General features: G+C 39.7%; 1 protein-coding gene across 4 annotated transcripts in view; it reads right to left on the bottom strand.

Annotated features, from left to right (window-relative positions):
* Positions 1-318: 318 nt before the first annotated feature.
* NEDD4 (neural precursor cell expressed, developmentally down-regulated 4, E3 ubiquitin protein ligase) overlaps positions 319-16462 on the bottom strand; it is a 90811-nt gene continuing 74667 nt past the window's right edge. For all 4 annotated transcript variants that reach the window (XM_011940536.1, XM_011940537.1, XM_011940538.1 and 1 more), the window contains 11 exons: positions 15531-15760; positions 14052-14173; positions 13894-13964; positions 11971-12066; positions 11569-11642; positions 11257-11317; positions 7591-7650; positions 7402-7509; positions 6366-6462; positions 3915-3987; positions 319-3375 (listed from right to left, as the gene is read on the bottom strand). In XM_011940536.1, coding sequence (XP_011795926.1) covers positions 3273-3375; positions 3915-3987; positions 6366-6462; positions 7402-7509; positions 7591-7650; positions 11257-11317; positions 11569-11642; positions 11971-12066; positions 13894-13964; positions 14052-14173; positions 15531-15760 — 1095 coding nt within the window. In that variant the 3' untranslated portion in view covers positions 319-3272. The remainder of the gene's footprint in view (positions 3376-3914; positions 3988-6365; positions 6463-7401; positions 7510-7590; positions 7651-11256; positions 11318-11568; positions 11643-11970; positions 12067-13893; positions 13965-14051; positions 14174-15530; positions 15761-16462) is intronic.

Genomic DNA, 16462 nt, shown 5'->3' with positions numbered 1-16462 from the left:
TATAAATAGTGGTTGGCTACAAGACTGGCTTCTCTGATCAGCAGCAAGGTGCCTGAAATCCAGTCCATTTTTAACTGTTAATTTTATCTTCTGGATATTTCACTAACAACCAGACTTACGCATATGACCTTTTTGTAAAGTGGAAATTGATTATCTGTGGTTGAGAGTTTATAATCATGTTAGTTCACCAGGTAATAAGTTTAGGATTGCATTGAGAATTTAACGTGTTGCTGTAAGGAACTAGACCAGAAGACATCACCCAGCATACTGACTTGGACACACTCCTATTTTATAATGAACCACAGCTATGTTTTTTTTAATCAGAATAAACTTTATTTGTGGATTCAAGATTTTAAAAAATGATTTTATACTTTAAAGTGTGCAATAAATTTTGATACATCAATCTTGATATATATATTTACCATATCAGAAGATTTTAAAAAGTCAAACAGTTTATAATCAAAATGAATTGTGTTTAACTTGATACTTACATGGAATAACTTCAGTATTATAAATAAAAACCTAAAACAAACACCATTTAAATTTGAGTTCTGATGAAATGTATTTGTAATACAATTTTATGTTACAGTTTTTTAATTAGATGTAGGTTAAAGTTATATGCTTATAATTTCCAGAAACATAGGATGTCCTTGCTTTATGAAAATGATTCTACTGACTGTCCAGCAGTAGAATGCATTTGAGACACTTTTTTATATGGGACAAGGGCCTGTGTTGCTTGATACACATTCCTTCCGGACCATGAGCCCCCAGTGGGAGACGAAGGGGATGAAGGTCTGCAGCTGGGGACTGGTGGCAGTGAGTCTGGTCTCATTAACACCGTGTTCTATGAGTTACAGAATCATCCAAATGAGTATCAGCCAGATAAAAAGAAAGCTTTGTATTTTCTCATGCTTAGATACTTCACAAACATAATATTTAAATAATTGCAGCAAAATCCTATTTTAACAAAAATAATTTTCACATTCCATTCTACATAATGAAGACATTTCCAAAATGCATTGGCCCACATTACTATTACTTTGCTGATACGAAGAAAATGAATTATGATGGTAAGATCCATATACAGATATAGACATGTGTATCTATATTTATTTATGAATTTAATATCAGATATGCTCCTACTTCCTTGTCTCTTAGAAGTCACTTTACTTTTAAATGATTCTTTGGGAGTGTGGTCAGTTTGCACACCTGACTTGACACAATCTGATGGTCAGCACAAAGCACCTTCTGATTGTATAACACTTTACAAAGTACTTTTTGCTTTCTCATCTGTCTGGAACTTATGACAATCTGGCATGGCATTGAGGGTGGGCATGATTATTCTCATTTGACAGATGAAGAAATATGAATCCAGAGAGGTTAAGTAAGCTGCTTCAGTTCACATGGCTGGTGAGAGATCAAACCAGGACTATACCTGGTGCTCATCCTTGACTGCTGGTTGACAATGGTGAAGACAAAACGCAGGGTATGTTAATCTGTGAATTGCTTCCCCCAAACCATGCTGATGATGTGGTGTTTGGAAAGTAGAAAGTGGTTTTGCTACTGTCGTATTTCAGATTTCTATCAGGTGCTAATGAGTACACATCATGTTATACCCCAACAAAACTTAAACCAAGAACCAGAGGTACTTTTTACAGTTCTCACAGGGTGTATATATATTTAAGAAGATTCACAACATATATTTACAATTATTCCTAAATCACCAAGATACCATACTGAGAAATAGGTTTCATCTTTTTAAGAGCATTTTCTATATAATCATTCCAATATAAGGATGAAACAATGTAAGTATGAAATATAAATACAGTCTTGGCATACTTTATCTTTGCAGGTGTGCTGGAACCTAGAACACTTTCCCTTTTGCCTTATTCTGCTTACCCCTAACTTTTGATTGTTTTACAAATTCATCGACACATTTGCAAATTCCTTGAGGATCAGGACTCAGCTTCTCTGAAGCTGACAACCCTTACCCCAGAGCATAGCACAGCGCTATGCACGCAGCATTCAATAAATATTTGATGAATACATGTACATGGTCTTTATGTACTTGAGTTTGGTTAAAGGAAGATTCGAACTGTAGCATTTTGCCTAGACAGTTCTGGATTTGTAATAAAAACATTGTCTTCATAGTAAACAGTATTTTTAAACGGCATAAGAAATAGTAATAAATTTAATACAAATTATGCATTATAACAACTCTTTGGTTATTTTAAACAAATCATTTGGTTTTTTTTTACTAGAGTGATACTAAAAATATAAAAATGCGACTACAGAAATTAGCTTAATCTGTAAACATAATAAACCCTGTAAACATACATTTACTACATAATTGTACAAGTGTAAAGAATGTCTAGTAAAGGCAAGTGCTATCCACTTCATTTAGTTCTTCAAGGCATACTTAGAAATACTGCTTTGTGGATCTTTAATGTTTGAAGAAGGAATTCTTCTAACTACACTAAAATGAAAAAGTGATGACTATGCCAATGGTCAAGAGGATATGCAGGCAAGAGAAAAAGGCTTTAATACTTTTTACTCATTGCAAATATGGATTTGCTTCACATGTCTTATGAACCACCTGTTTAGTAAAAGCTGCATATTAACAAAAGCCAAATACTTTGAAAGTGAAGAAGTAAACAGTTTTTCTGTGAGTTGGCTGGAAATATAGGTAACACACTTTCCAAGGTTTTTTTCCAAAAATCTAGGCAGTAAGGTGCGTAAGGCAGGTCTACAAAATAATAAATAGCTGCGAGTAGCACTAAATATATTGTAGTTTACTCAATAGTAAAGTATTTCTGTTTTCAAATTTCAGTTTTCCATCTCAAAATGCATCAAACTTTTCACACATGACACTTATCACAAATATTTCACAGTTATCATCTCAGTAGTTTAAGAAAAAACTGCCTGGCAGATACTATACAAGAGGTAAATGTTAAGGACAAAATTCACTATTTAAGTCATACCGGACTTATATCCTATTGCGTGAACTCTGAAGCCAGGCGTGGTAGTGCCTGGCTTTAGGCAGGCACCTAACTCTAAAGACAGAATGAAACAACGGTGTAAATGCAACACATTATTTAAAAGTGATTGAAAATAAGCTGTTATACTATTTCTTCAAATGCTTTTTATACGATTTTCTTCAAGATCTGGGAAGAATCAGTGGCCACGTTTTAGTAGTTCCCTGGAAAATTTTAAGTCAAGATTTTGGTTATAAAATGATGGCAGTGAAAACACTACAGATTGTTATTTGTGATCTAATCAACTCCATCAAAGCCCTGAGTGTTTTCAATTGCCATCTGAAGTTTATCCCATAATTCTTCAAATGATTCATAAGGTGGCAGGTCCAGGCGATTAAAACTGAAAGAACAGAGAGGAACTGGTTATGAAAGACACTGAAAAAGCAGGTACCACTGAAAGACACTGAAATAGCGGCAAACAGAGCAACGCTGCTATTCATGATGAGGATGTGCCAACACCACCAAAATACGTCTTTTCACCAGGGGTAGAAGGAAGATGTAGGACTGGGTTCTGGGCATGGATACTCTGCACGACTCCTTGTGGAGTCCTGCCCCCACCACATCTTCCAAATGTCTGAGTTCCTCTTTCATTTCAACCTCCAAAATGGAATGTTCTAGCCCCTCTTGGGACAGCCCATCACTCAGCACTCAGTTTAGATGGGTCTCTCTGATCTTCAGCTACCTGGACTTCAAGCCTGGGCTGACTTGGTAACAAAACACACGTTTGTTGGGTTAATGTCACCAACTCCTCCTTACCCCTAATCCATACCTGCCACCGACATAACACAGAGGAGACTAGCCCTGCTGTAGCTAGACTAACAGTCCGAGGAACCTCACTCTCTGAGGCTTTGTTTTATCAAGGTCCAAACAACTGCTTACCACGTATGAGCTCTTGGCAGCTTTTCAGGAGTACCCCACTGTTCAACTGTAAATGACTGTGGTCCGTTTGAACCTATAAGGAAGAATTTATTTGGTTTCATTTACTCTCTACAGGGATCTCCAGGCATATCAAAACTTTTTCTACTGTAGAACCTACACACACAGGGAACTAATCTGGTTTATTTATTCATTTATATTTTAGAGATGGGGTATCCCTCTGCCACCCAGGCTGGAGTGCAGTGGTATGATTCAAGCTCACTGTAGCCTCAAGCTTCTGCGCTCAAATGATCTTCTTGCTTTAGCCTCTTGAGTAGCCAGGACTACAGATGTGCACCACCACGCCTGGCTAACTTATAAAAAAATTCATTTTGTAGAGATGGGGGTCTCACTATGTTGCCCAGGCTGGTCTTGAACTCCTGGCCACAAGCCATTCACTCTGTCACCTAGGCTGAAGTACAATGGCATGATCTCGGCTCACTGCGACCTCCGCCTCCTGTGTGCAAATGATTCTCGTGCCTTAGCCTCCCAAGCAGCTGGGATTCCAGGGGTGTGCCACCACACCCAGGTAATTTTTGTATTTTTAGTAGACATGGGGTTTCACCATGTTGGCCAGGCTGGTCTTGAACGCCTGACCTCAGGTGATCTGCCTGCTTCAGCCTCCCAAAATGCTGGGATTACGGGCATGAGCTACTGCACCTAACCAACTTAACATACTTTTTATTGGCTATCTAATATTAAATTTTAACATTTTGAAATAACTTATTTCTATAAATACAGAAGAATTTGACTTTATATTCTAACACAAAGAACTCTGGCTCTCTGTGTGGCATATTTGCCCCAAATTTCAAACAGTGCATGAAATCAGTGGATGGTTATAGGGCTGGGTTACATAAAAGAGGGAAGAGAGGCCAGAGATGGAAAGGGGCATTTGTTTGCCCTGCCTTTATTTTTCACTACCAACTGGTTAAGGCAGAGAAGAGAGAGGAAGGGGAATCAGGTGAAGCCACGAAAAAGAAAGAGGCTATGAAGTCCAATTAGGCAAAGAATGACTGAATTGGTTAGTGGCAAAGCTGACCACTTTGAGTGGTTACTCTAGGTAGAGAAGTAGCAGCTGCTTGATCAGTTCTGCAAACACACATTAGTAAGGCTTGGCAAGCTGACCAGACTTGCCATGGAGAAGAAAGGGTTTAGCTATCCCATCAGATGGTCAGCTTCTATTTGCACAACAAATTCAGCTCAGCAATTTCCTAGGCAGCAGTCCTGACTTCTAATCCCCAGGACAATCCTCATCTTACTCGTTGTTCCGAGTAGGGCTCCCACTTCAGCTACACCCTCTCTAAAAGATTTACTCTTGGATTATTAGTATCCTTAAAAGCAAGTAAATATCATTCCAATAAACAGAATATGAATCAATGTGAGAACAGTTGCTGCAATCTGCATCAGAAATGGCACTTTCAACCAAACACACCTCCAGATTTATACATCAACTGAAAAATAATTTGATGGAATACATAGAATCTTACTTTACTGAAAACTGCATTAACTATTCTAAAAATCAAGAGATATGTGCAGTCTTCTTCCCAGTCCTGGCGCTTCCCCCAGGAAATGAAAAATAGTAGCCTAATGAGATTCTCTACCCCTATCTTGAAAGGAAAAAAAAAAAAAAGATTTCGTGATCAAATAAGTTTGGGAAACAATGCTTTTGTTTTCTTCTAACAGTAAAGGTTCTACACAAGTCCTGAAGAAATCCATTTAACTTTGTTCAGTCCAGCATTTCCCTAAAGGTATTCAACTTAAATACACTTAGTGACATTCTGTGAAACTTCAAATGCTATCCTGAACTATCACATTAGAAGTAACGCTTTTTCTTTTTTTCGAGACAGGGTCTCAGTCTGTCACCCAGGCTGAACTACAGTGATGTAATCTCGGCTCACTGCAACCTCCGCCTCCCGGGTTCAAGCAATTCTCCTGCCTCAGCCTCCCGAGTAGCTGGGACTACAGGTGCGCACCACCAAGCCCAGCTAATATTTGTATTTTTGGGTACAGACGGGGTTTCACTGTGTTGGCCAGGCTCGTCTTGAACTCCTGACCTCAACTGATCTGCCTGCCTCGGCCTCCCAAAGTGCTAGGATTACAGGTGTGAGCCACCCCTCCCGGCCAAGGTAATACTTTTTCTGTAACTGACGCATACTGGGCATAGACTCTGAAGTGACAGAAGGGAAAGTGACCCAGGTCATTTGATGTTTCCAGTTTTCCCCTTTATTATCTGATTAGAAGGTGTAAATATATTTTAGCCTACTCCAGTGTCTCTAATGGTATCTTTCAAAATCTTAATTCTTTTTAAAATTAAGCTAAATGTTAGTAAGTGATGGAAGCGTGAGGATTCATCAGCCATCAAAAAGACAAGAGGCATCACTCCGTTTTTTTTAATGATCTATGGAAAATCCTTACCATATAGTTCAGCAAATCCATTCATAGGCACCCGAGATGTGCCAGTGACAAACTGAAGTAATCTTATTCTTTTTTCCGAATCCATCATTAAAACAGCCTGAATAAGATAAAAACATCATTTAGGGAACAGCACTGGGAAAAAGGTAAACAAATTATCCTGAAACATAAGCTATCAAAATTTAGGTAGAATATTAATAATCCCTTACTAGATGTGGATGTTTCTTTTAATTAAATTTTTATTTATGGGTGGTTTATAAAGTTCTTGAAAACTTTATTTGTAAGGCTACATGGCAACTTTTTAGAATGGGATTATAACCTAATGAAGTAACAAAATTTCTCCTGAGTTGTGACTTACGACTTTTAAAAATTATATGCTGGGCACAGTGGCTCATGCCTATAATCCCAGCACTTTGGGAGGCTGAGGTGGGCGGATCACTTGAGGTCAGGAGTTTGAGACCAGCCTGGCCAATATGGTGAAACCCCCTCTCTACTAAAAATACAAAAAAATTAACCAGGCATGGTGGTGCATACTTGTAATCCCAGCTACTCGGGAAGCTGAGGCGAGAGAATTGCTTGAACATGGGAGGCAGAGGTGGCAGTGAGCTGAGATTGCACCATCGCACTCCAGCCTGGGAGACAGAGCGAGACTCCATCTCAAAAAACACATTATATTAATATTATTGAATGGCATACACGTTTCTCTATGAGACATTTTAAAAGAGCCACCCAGGAGTCCCTAGGAATACCCTGCAGGTTATTACAAGTTCTTTCAGAGTCCCTACTTTAGTAGAAAACTAAGTGCCTGTCTCAGCCTGTCATTCCGCTTACTACTTTCTGAACATTTCACTTACCTAGTAATAGTTATAGACCCAGAAGGTGCATGGATACGGTACAAAATCAAAGATCATTTTTGCTGGTCTGTATATTTTTCTGTGTCAGTTAAATGTAATCCACCAGTATAGTTAATCAAGAGTTGACTTAAATATGATTCAATCTATCAAAAAGTAATTTACGAAAATAAAAAGTTTCAAATTACCTTCCAAAACCACTGTATAACCTGATGATTTGCACTGTAGCCATTTTTATACTTTGTATGTTCCCTCCAGTCATTCACATCCACATCTCCCAGTCCACACATAAGAAGCTACGTAAGAAATGTCAAATTATAAACAAGGAAAATAATGGGTTCGAAATTTCTGTTTCAACATAAAATGTTATGTCTTACCTCTAGTTCATTTTCATCAAAAATTTTGATGAGATCCTGTGGTATTAGTTCAAAGAATCCCTAGAAAAAAAAGATGTATTTAAAAACCTGATGGACAGGGCCAATGGCCTTTCCTATGCTTCAGCTTCTGGGTGCTACTGGAGGAATCCCACAGACACACAAGTTTCTACCACTACACAATCACGGGCTCTTCACTGAGATCTCAATATTGGCCAGAAAATGTACATGTGCACAGTCTGTTCTCTCATTTATTCCTCAAAGTGGCTATTTTTACAACTTCCTGTGGCCAGGCATGGTGGCTCATGCCTGTAATCCCAGCACTTTGGGAGGCTGGGGTGGGCGGACTGCTTGACTCAAGGAATTTGAGACTAGCCTGGGAAACATGGTGAAACACCGTCTCTACAAAAAAATACAACAATTAGCCAGGCATGGTGGTGTGAACCTGTAGTCCCAGCTACTGGGGAGGCTAAGGTACTCCAGCCTCGGTGACAAAGTGAGATCCTGTCTCAAAACAACAAGAACAACAACAAAAAACAAATTTGCCATCCTTCTCAAGCCTCCACATCACCCCTTCTTTACCGTAGGTAAGTATAAGTTCTATTTGAGGGAAAACAGAGGCAATTATGCATGATGGAACTCCCTCACGCTTCTGCATCCCTGCGTCCCAACCATCACCAACACCTGTCATGGCCTCATTCCTGCCGCAGTGGAAGACAGAAGTGCCACCTCTTCTTTCAGGCTAGGCCTGCACCTGTGCTTCACCTGCTCCTCAGGGAGGTCATCTCACTAGATCTCTTTCTCTTTATTGGCTCACTCTGTATGCATTTAAATTTGCTCAAGCCATATCTACCTTTAAAGCAAACAAACAAACAAAAAAACAAAAACAAAACTAATGACCCTCTTTTTCCCTTCACAGGCAAGTTCTTGACAGTGTTATGCACTTAGTAAATCCATTCACTCACCTCCCATCTAACACTCAACCCACTGCAATCGGACTTCTACACTACAGCTTCCTTGAAATTGTTCTGGAAAAAGTCAAAGACGGCTTTGCAGCTATATCTAACAAACACATTTAATTCCTTATCATATTTGACTTCTTTGCAGTATGATATGATTAAAACCATCTTTGCTATTGAAACTCTCTCTGCTCTCGATACCTTTCTGTCTGCCTTTGTTAATTTCCTTATTTCCTTTACAGTCTCTTTTTTTTTTTTTCTTTTTTCTCCCATGCCCTAACCTGTCCATTCATAAACCATCCATTCAAAACAACAGTTAAGATGCTGGTGTTCCCAGTTCTCTCTCCACATGTCAGGCCATCCACTTTCACTGCCCTTTCACGTTTTCCATTGTATCGAGTTCGCAGCTTCACTACATGTAGGCAAATGATCCCCAAATCCATACATCTCTATCTTTGAATTCTCCCTTTCTGAATGCCATTCAAATGCACATGAAGCTCTGACCACCACCACTATCTTCATTCCCTTCCCATTCCTATCTCAACTCCCTCACCATTCCCTTAATTCCCTACCATTTCTCACCAAGATTATGTAGCACTTTCCCAACTCTCCTGGGAAGTCTCTGCTGCTAGTCTTGCTCTCCTCTAACTCGCTCTACATAGCACTTCCAGAATTATCTAAAACATAAATTGAATCTTGGTGTCTTACTGGTTAATAGCCTTTAATGCTACCTTCCTTCCCCCTCACTGAAATTCAGAGAAAACTCCAGACTCTACCGCTTCACACACAGGCCCTGTATAAGCTGGTCTGTTAGCTCTGCAGGCTGATTGTTTCCCTCTTGCATTCTCTCACCCAGCATACTCAACTGCCTGTGGGTACAGCCTACCTTACTGCCAGACTTCACATACGCTGCTCCTGCTGCTTACAACTGCATTTCCCTCTTCTCCATGGTTGGCCAATCCCTCTAGTCCTTCTTTGTCCCTTCCTTTGCCCCTCCCTGGTTTGCACTCTTCTCTGCTCACCTAGCACTTTATGCTTGCCTCTGTTCATTTCTCTCTTTACATCATACATCCCTTAATAGCAGGACTTTTGTCTTTTGGCCTGGTACAGCACCATACACATAGTACTCAATACGGAATTTATGAAAGAGTATGTGATACACACACACACACACACACACACACTTTAGAGACAAGGTTTTACTCCGTAGCCCAGACTGGAGTGCAGTGGTGCCATCATAGCTCATAGCTCACTGTAGCCTCGACTTCCAAGGCTTAAGTGATTCTCTAGCCTCAGCCTCCCAAGTAGCTGTGACCATACGCACATGCCATGACACCAAGCTAATTTTTTTTTTTTTTTTTTTTTTTGAGATGAAGTCTCGCTCCATTGCCTGGGCTGGAGTGCAGTGGCATGATCTCAGCTCAGTGCAACCTCTGCCTCTCGGGTTCAAGCAATTCCCCTGCCTCAGCCTCCCGAGTAGCTGGGACTGCAGGTGCACGTGACCACGTCCGACTAATCTCTTTGTGTTTTAGTAGAGATGGGGTTTCACCATGTTGGCCAGACTGGTCTGAAACTCCTGACCTCAGGCAATTCACCAGCCTCGGCCTCCCAAAGTGCTGGGATTACAGGCATGAGCCACTGTGCCCAGCCTAATTTTTAATTTTTTATAGAGATAAGGTCTCCCTATGTTGTCCATGCTGGTCTCAAACTCTGGGCTCAAGCAGTCCTCCCGCCTCATCCTCCTCAAGTGTTGGGATTATAGGCATGAGCCACCACGCCCAGACAGATACTTATTTAACAGAAGAGTGTAAGTTATCTTAAGAAATGAGTGCTCTGACAATCTGTCTACCAATTGGGGAAATTTTAAGTAACTTACTAATTTATATTCTGAATAAAATATAGCCACAAAGAAAGGCAGCTATATGTCTTCACATGTAAATATCCCCAATAAATATTTGATAAAAGAAGAAAGTAGGCCGAGTGCGGTGGCTCATGCCTGTAATCCCAGCACTTTGGGAGGCCAAGGCGGGTGGATCACTTGAGGTCTGGAGTTTGAGATCAGTTTGACCAACATGGTGAAACCCTGTGTGTACTAAAAATATAAAAATTAGCTGGGCGTGGTGGCGGGCACCTGTAATCCCAGCTACTCAGGAGGCTGAGGCAGGAGAATCGCTTGAACCTGGGAGGTATAGGTTGCAGTAAGCCGAGATCAGGCCACTGTATTCCAGTCTGGGTGAAAGAGTGAGACTCTGTCTCAAAAAAAAAAAGAAGAAAGTCACAAAACAAAATGTCTAAGGTGATCCTATTTAGAAAAACAAACAATACGTTATACTATGCCTAAAGCACTCTTGTTCTTTTGCTGTCCTAAGGTGAAGGGAATGGAATAGGGAAAAGGCTTGGGGGAAAGGGGACCTGTCAATGTTTATTGTCTAGACTTCCTGAATGGCTGAATGAAATATTTAGTTAATATAAAAATATAATTTAGAATGATTTCACAAAACAAGCTATACACTTGTTTTTCTCAGATGTGATGAGGCCCAATATTTGAAACTTATGGGTGCAGCACACCAACATGGCACATGTATACATATGTAACAAACCTGCACATTGTGCACATGTACCCTAGAACTTAAAGTATAATAATTACAAAAAAGAAACTTATGGGTTATACTATGAAATTATGGAAGAGCAAATAAAAGAAAATGAATACCTCTTTAAAAGCAGCCATTTGCTTCTGGATTCGGTTTACAAATCGCCATTGTATTACAAGACTAAAAAGAAACAACATTTCATTTTCACGTGAACCAAGACAAAATTCTGAGTCACAATTATTCTAGTTAGAAACAAAAACTAAAGGCTAGCTGAGCCCAGTGCTGAATACGAGTGCTTGCTACCGCATTGTGATAGAGAAAAAGAACCCTGAGATTCTGGCCAAGGGGACAGAGAAAGATGGTAAGCGGAGTCTTTTTGGAGTAAAGTACAAAATTATGTCCCATAAAATAATTATTAACAAAATACTTACTAAATATATTCCTTTTTGTTCTTATTGGTGACAACTATTTCTGATCCACCATTTTTCAGCTCATGTTGGTGTGTCTAAAATTAAACACAATAACTTGATATGTTATTTTACTGAGAAAAATTTAAAAAGTATACATATTGTAGTTATACAAGAAACCTGGTGTTTTAAATTAAGTCCAGTCACAAGTTAAAAGCTAAGAAGACTTAAAATATTAGTTTTACTAAAATAAATATGGAATGAGTCAAATGTTAAAGAAAGCACAAATTCTAGCTGAGAGACAGCTTTTGTTACCGGAAAATAAATGTAAAAACAGAGCCTAAGAATGTATTCAGTGTACATACTAACATCTAAACATTTGTTTCACAATTTCTGTGCCATTTCAACTGATCAAAATTCACAAACCTGTCCGAAAAGTTCTTCATCTATGATAAATCTGAGGTCCAATTCTGTTGGGTCATTTTCAAGAATCCATCTTAGGGAATTGTAATATTCACTATCCTAGATGGGAAAAATTACGTACTTAAAATTTGTACATATAACACACCTGAAATTGCAAAAAAACAGTATGTAGAGGGTCTGAGTAATTGGGTAAAAGATGAGAGGTCAGACGGACATCCTTTACTTACACACATAAACAAAAATGTATGTGTATATGTGTGTGTATTACAAAAAGAGATGGATGACAGGTAAGGGCAAGAGTAAAAATGTACCAATCAATCAATCAATCAATCAAGTGGTGCCTACTTAAAAGTTCAGAATCTATGTTTATGTAGAAGCAGTGGAGGTACAGATTGTATTATCCAGTTAAAGGAATGAATACAAAAGTTTTCAGATAAAACCTAACTTTTGGCTTTGGATATCCAGGAGCACTTAGCACATTCCTCATATGCCTACGTGACTATAATGTTTTATTTTTATTTTTTAATTTAATTATTTTTTTTTTTTTTGAGACAGGATCTTGCTCTGTCCCTCAGGTTGGAGTGCAGTGGGGCAATCGTGGCTCACTGCAGCCTCGACCTCCTTGGCTCAAGTGATTCTCCTACTTCAGCCTCCTGAGTAGCTGGGACGACAGGCATGCACCACCACGCCCGGCTATTTTGTATTTTTTGTAGAGACAGGGTATCACCATGTTGGCCAGGCTGGTCTCAAACTCTTGACCTCAAGTTCCACATGTCTCAGCCTCCCAAAGTGCAGGGATTACAGCTGCGCACCCCTGTGTCCGGCACTGTATGTGAAATGTTTAAGTAGCTATGAGGAGGCCATTGTTTATACCCAGCCCAAGTTAAAGAAAAATCTCTAAATAAATATAGAGGCTCAATGAACCAACTCAAATAACTGTGCAATCTTACGATTTATAAAGAAGCACACTGTTTGTGCTGTTAATATGTAATAAGAAAATAAAAAATGAACTTGGTACTAAGGAAGATGTCCTAGAATTCATGTGTACACACATTGTGTGAGGCTATTCAGCAGCACAGGAAACAACGTGGCTACAGTCAGGGGTTTAATCCTTGGGCTTCTGTCTTTTTCTAGGAGCCTAACCATAATGCTTTGCCTTTCGACTGCCATTTAAAACATATACAACCATTTGGTTGGGCGCAGTGGCTCACGCCTGTAATCCCAGCACTTTGGGAGGTCAAGGCGGGTGGATCATGCGGTCAAAAGATGGAGACCATCCTGGCGAACATGGTGAAACCCCATCTCTACTAAAAATACAAAAATTAGCTGGGCGTGGTGGCATGCACCTGTAGTCCCAGCTACTCAGTAGGCTGAGGCAGAGAATTGCTTGAACCTGGGAAGCGGAGGTTGCAGTGAGCCGAGATCACGCCACTGCACTCCAGCTTGGCAACAGAGCGAGACTCTGACTCAACAACAACAACAAAAAATATATATATATATATACACACACACACACACACACAAATATTCATCATAAAAGATCGTAATGCAAATACTGACTCCGAAGACACATAACTTGTACAACCTATTTAAGTATTTAGTGGGATGTTTACTGTTATCTATACCTTACTCTGAAATGCATGAAGAAACTAAGATAGGCTGATGCATAGACAGATAGGTATGTGATACAGTAAATTGAGAAAAAACCAATTGTGAGTAGTGGATATACAAGTGTGCAGTGTAAAATTCTTCCATCTTTATTAAATGTTAGATAATTTTCATAATAAAATGTTGAGGAAAAAGTTCATATGTATTTTGAAACATGATAATATATTAATTTCCGTGTCATTAAAAGCAAATTCCTCAAAATGTTCAAGTTGCTTATTAAATTATACTTTGTCTAAACTATAAGTGAAAAAGACATACCACAGATTCCATATCATGAAGGGTTATTGGTTTGTGAAGCATCATCTTGTAAAATGGGCGGATGAAAAAACCTTGCAAAAAACCAAATACATTTAGGATGATTACCAAGTGAAAGAGAACAGGTAATTACATTGTAAAAGTTTATACTTAATACTAACCATCCAACAGTTTGCCATGATAAACTGCCATTCCAGCTACCCGACCAATAAACTTGAAGTAAGAGAGGTGATCTTCGTTACACAATCCAGAGTTTGGATTTATCTGTAGGGTGTAATTGTCCCTGTAAAGACAACCCCATTTAAATACTTCATTTGAAAAACTTTAATATGACAAATGATTATACGTAATCTTCCTCTTTTAAGAGTTATTTACTACTATTAGAACCACATTCCTCCACTGAATTTAATGGTTTTAAAAATAGTAATTTCTGTCAAAAAGTGGAAATAACCCAAATGTCCTTTGGCAGATGAATGCATAAACAAAGTTTTGTTTGTTTGTTTGTTTTCGAGATGGAGTCTTGCTCTGTTCCCCAGGCTGGAGTGCAATGACATGGTCTCAGCTCACCGCAACCTCCGCCTCCCAGGTTCAAGTGATTCTCCTATCTCAGCCTCCCAAGGAGCTGGGATTAGAGGTACCCGCCACCATGCCTGGTTAATTTTTGTATTTTTAGTAGAGACAGGGTTTCACTATGTTGGCCAGGCTTGTCTTGAACTCCTGGCCTTGTGATCCACCTACCTCGGCCTCCCAAAGTGCTAGGATTACAGGCGTCAGCCACCGCGCCTGGCCTAAACAAAGCATTATATGCAAAAATAATGGAATATTATTCAGCCTTAAAAAGGAAGGACATTCTGATACATGCTACAACGTGGATGAACCCTGAAGACATCATGCCAAGTGAAATGAGCTGGTCACAAAAAGACAAATATTGAATGATTCTACTTACGTGAGGTACCCAGAGGAGTCAAATTTACAGGGACAGAAAGCAGAATGGTGGCTGCCAGGGAATGGGGAGCAAGTGCTTACTGGGTACGGAGTTTCACTTTGGGAAGATGGAAAAGTTCTAGAGTTGGATGGTGGTGATGGCAGCACAACAATGTGAATGTATGTAATGACTCTAAATTGTATATTTAAAATAGTTAAAACAGTAATTTTTTTTTTTTTTTTTTTTTTTGAGATGGAGTCTCACACTGTCACCCAGGCTGGAGTGCAGTGATGCGATCTCAGCTCACTGCAAGCTCTGCCTCCCAGGTTCATGCCATTCTCCTGCCTCAGCCTCCCAAATAGCTGGGACTATAGGTGCCCGCCACCACGCCCGGCTAATTTTTTTTGTGTTTGTAGTAGAGATGGGGTTTCACTGTGTTAGCCAGGATGGTCTCGATCTCCTGACCTCGTGATCCGCCCGCCTTGGCCTCCCAAAGTGCTGGGATTACAGGCGTGAGCCACCTCACCTGGCCTAAAATGGTAAATTTTATGTAACGTGTATTTCACCACAACTTTAAAAAAAGTCACTTCTGAAGCAACATTAGTTAAAATTGCCCTTTTCTGGCATGACATATATTTTCCTTGTATCATTTGACTCTTACTTTTAAAGCAGTGATTTTTCTTTTTCTGCCTATAATCATTGTAAAGGTACTTACGTAGCAGAATATTCAAACAACCCATAATAAGGGTTAAACATTTCCTTTGAGATCAGAAAGAACCATTCTCTGGCGACTCCTCCATAATCCAATCCCTTTTCACCATCAAACTCAATCCACAGTCGAGCCTTGAGGAAGTCTGCCCTCTTGACACCCATAATTCTCCGGTAAGAGTCCTCAAGAACAGTTGCTCGGCGAAGTTTCATTTCAAATTTGTTTGGAATGTCATTCTGAAAATCCAGAGGAGAGACTTACTGTTTAAATCAGTTCAACATAATCACAAACCTATCTCTCATAAAGTTATAACATTCCCTCTACACCCTGTGTCCAAGTCTCTTTTTCCTTATGTAATATACTCAGGGAAAACACAACTAGGTATATTGTCTTGGTTTCCTCTACAGTATGAGAGAGTTCCTGCATTTTCTCTAATTACTTAGTAATACAGACTTCTTTATATCTGAGGAAGCTTTTTGTTTTTTGGAGACAGCTGACAGCTCTGTAATCCAGGCTGGAGTGCAGTGGCATGAACATGGCTTACTGCAGCCTTGACCTCATGGGCTCAAGTGATCCTCTTGCCTCCGCTTCCTAAGTAACTGGACCATAGGTGCGTGCCATCATGCCTGGCTAATTTTTTAAGTTTTTGAGGTCTTGCCATCTTGCCCAGGATGGTCTCATACTCCTAAGTTCAAGCAATCCTCCTGCTTTGGCCTCCCAAAGTGCTGAGATTACAGGCATGAGCCATGGCACCCAGCCTAAAGAAGCTATTGATGGTGATGGTAACGCCGCCATGAAGGCATTTCATTAATAGTCCTTTTCATATTAAGTTCCAATGAACACCGTTCTGTGACTTGTAGGATAGCCACTGCCTGCTAGCTGTTGCCTGCCTGTCTGTTCAGGGTTTTCCCTACCTCTACTTTCCTCCCTGGAGTCTA

This window comes from Colobus angolensis, unplaced genomic scaffold (genome assembly GCF_000951035.1).
Source record: "Colobus angolensis palliatus isolate OR3802 unplaced genomic scaffold, Cang.pa_1.0 Scaffold19, whole genome shotgun sequence".
NCBI lineage: Eukaryota > Metazoa > Chordata > Mammalia > Primates > Cercopithecidae > Colobus > Colobus angolensis.
This window is presented reverse-complemented; position numbering and strand designations above follow the sequence as displayed.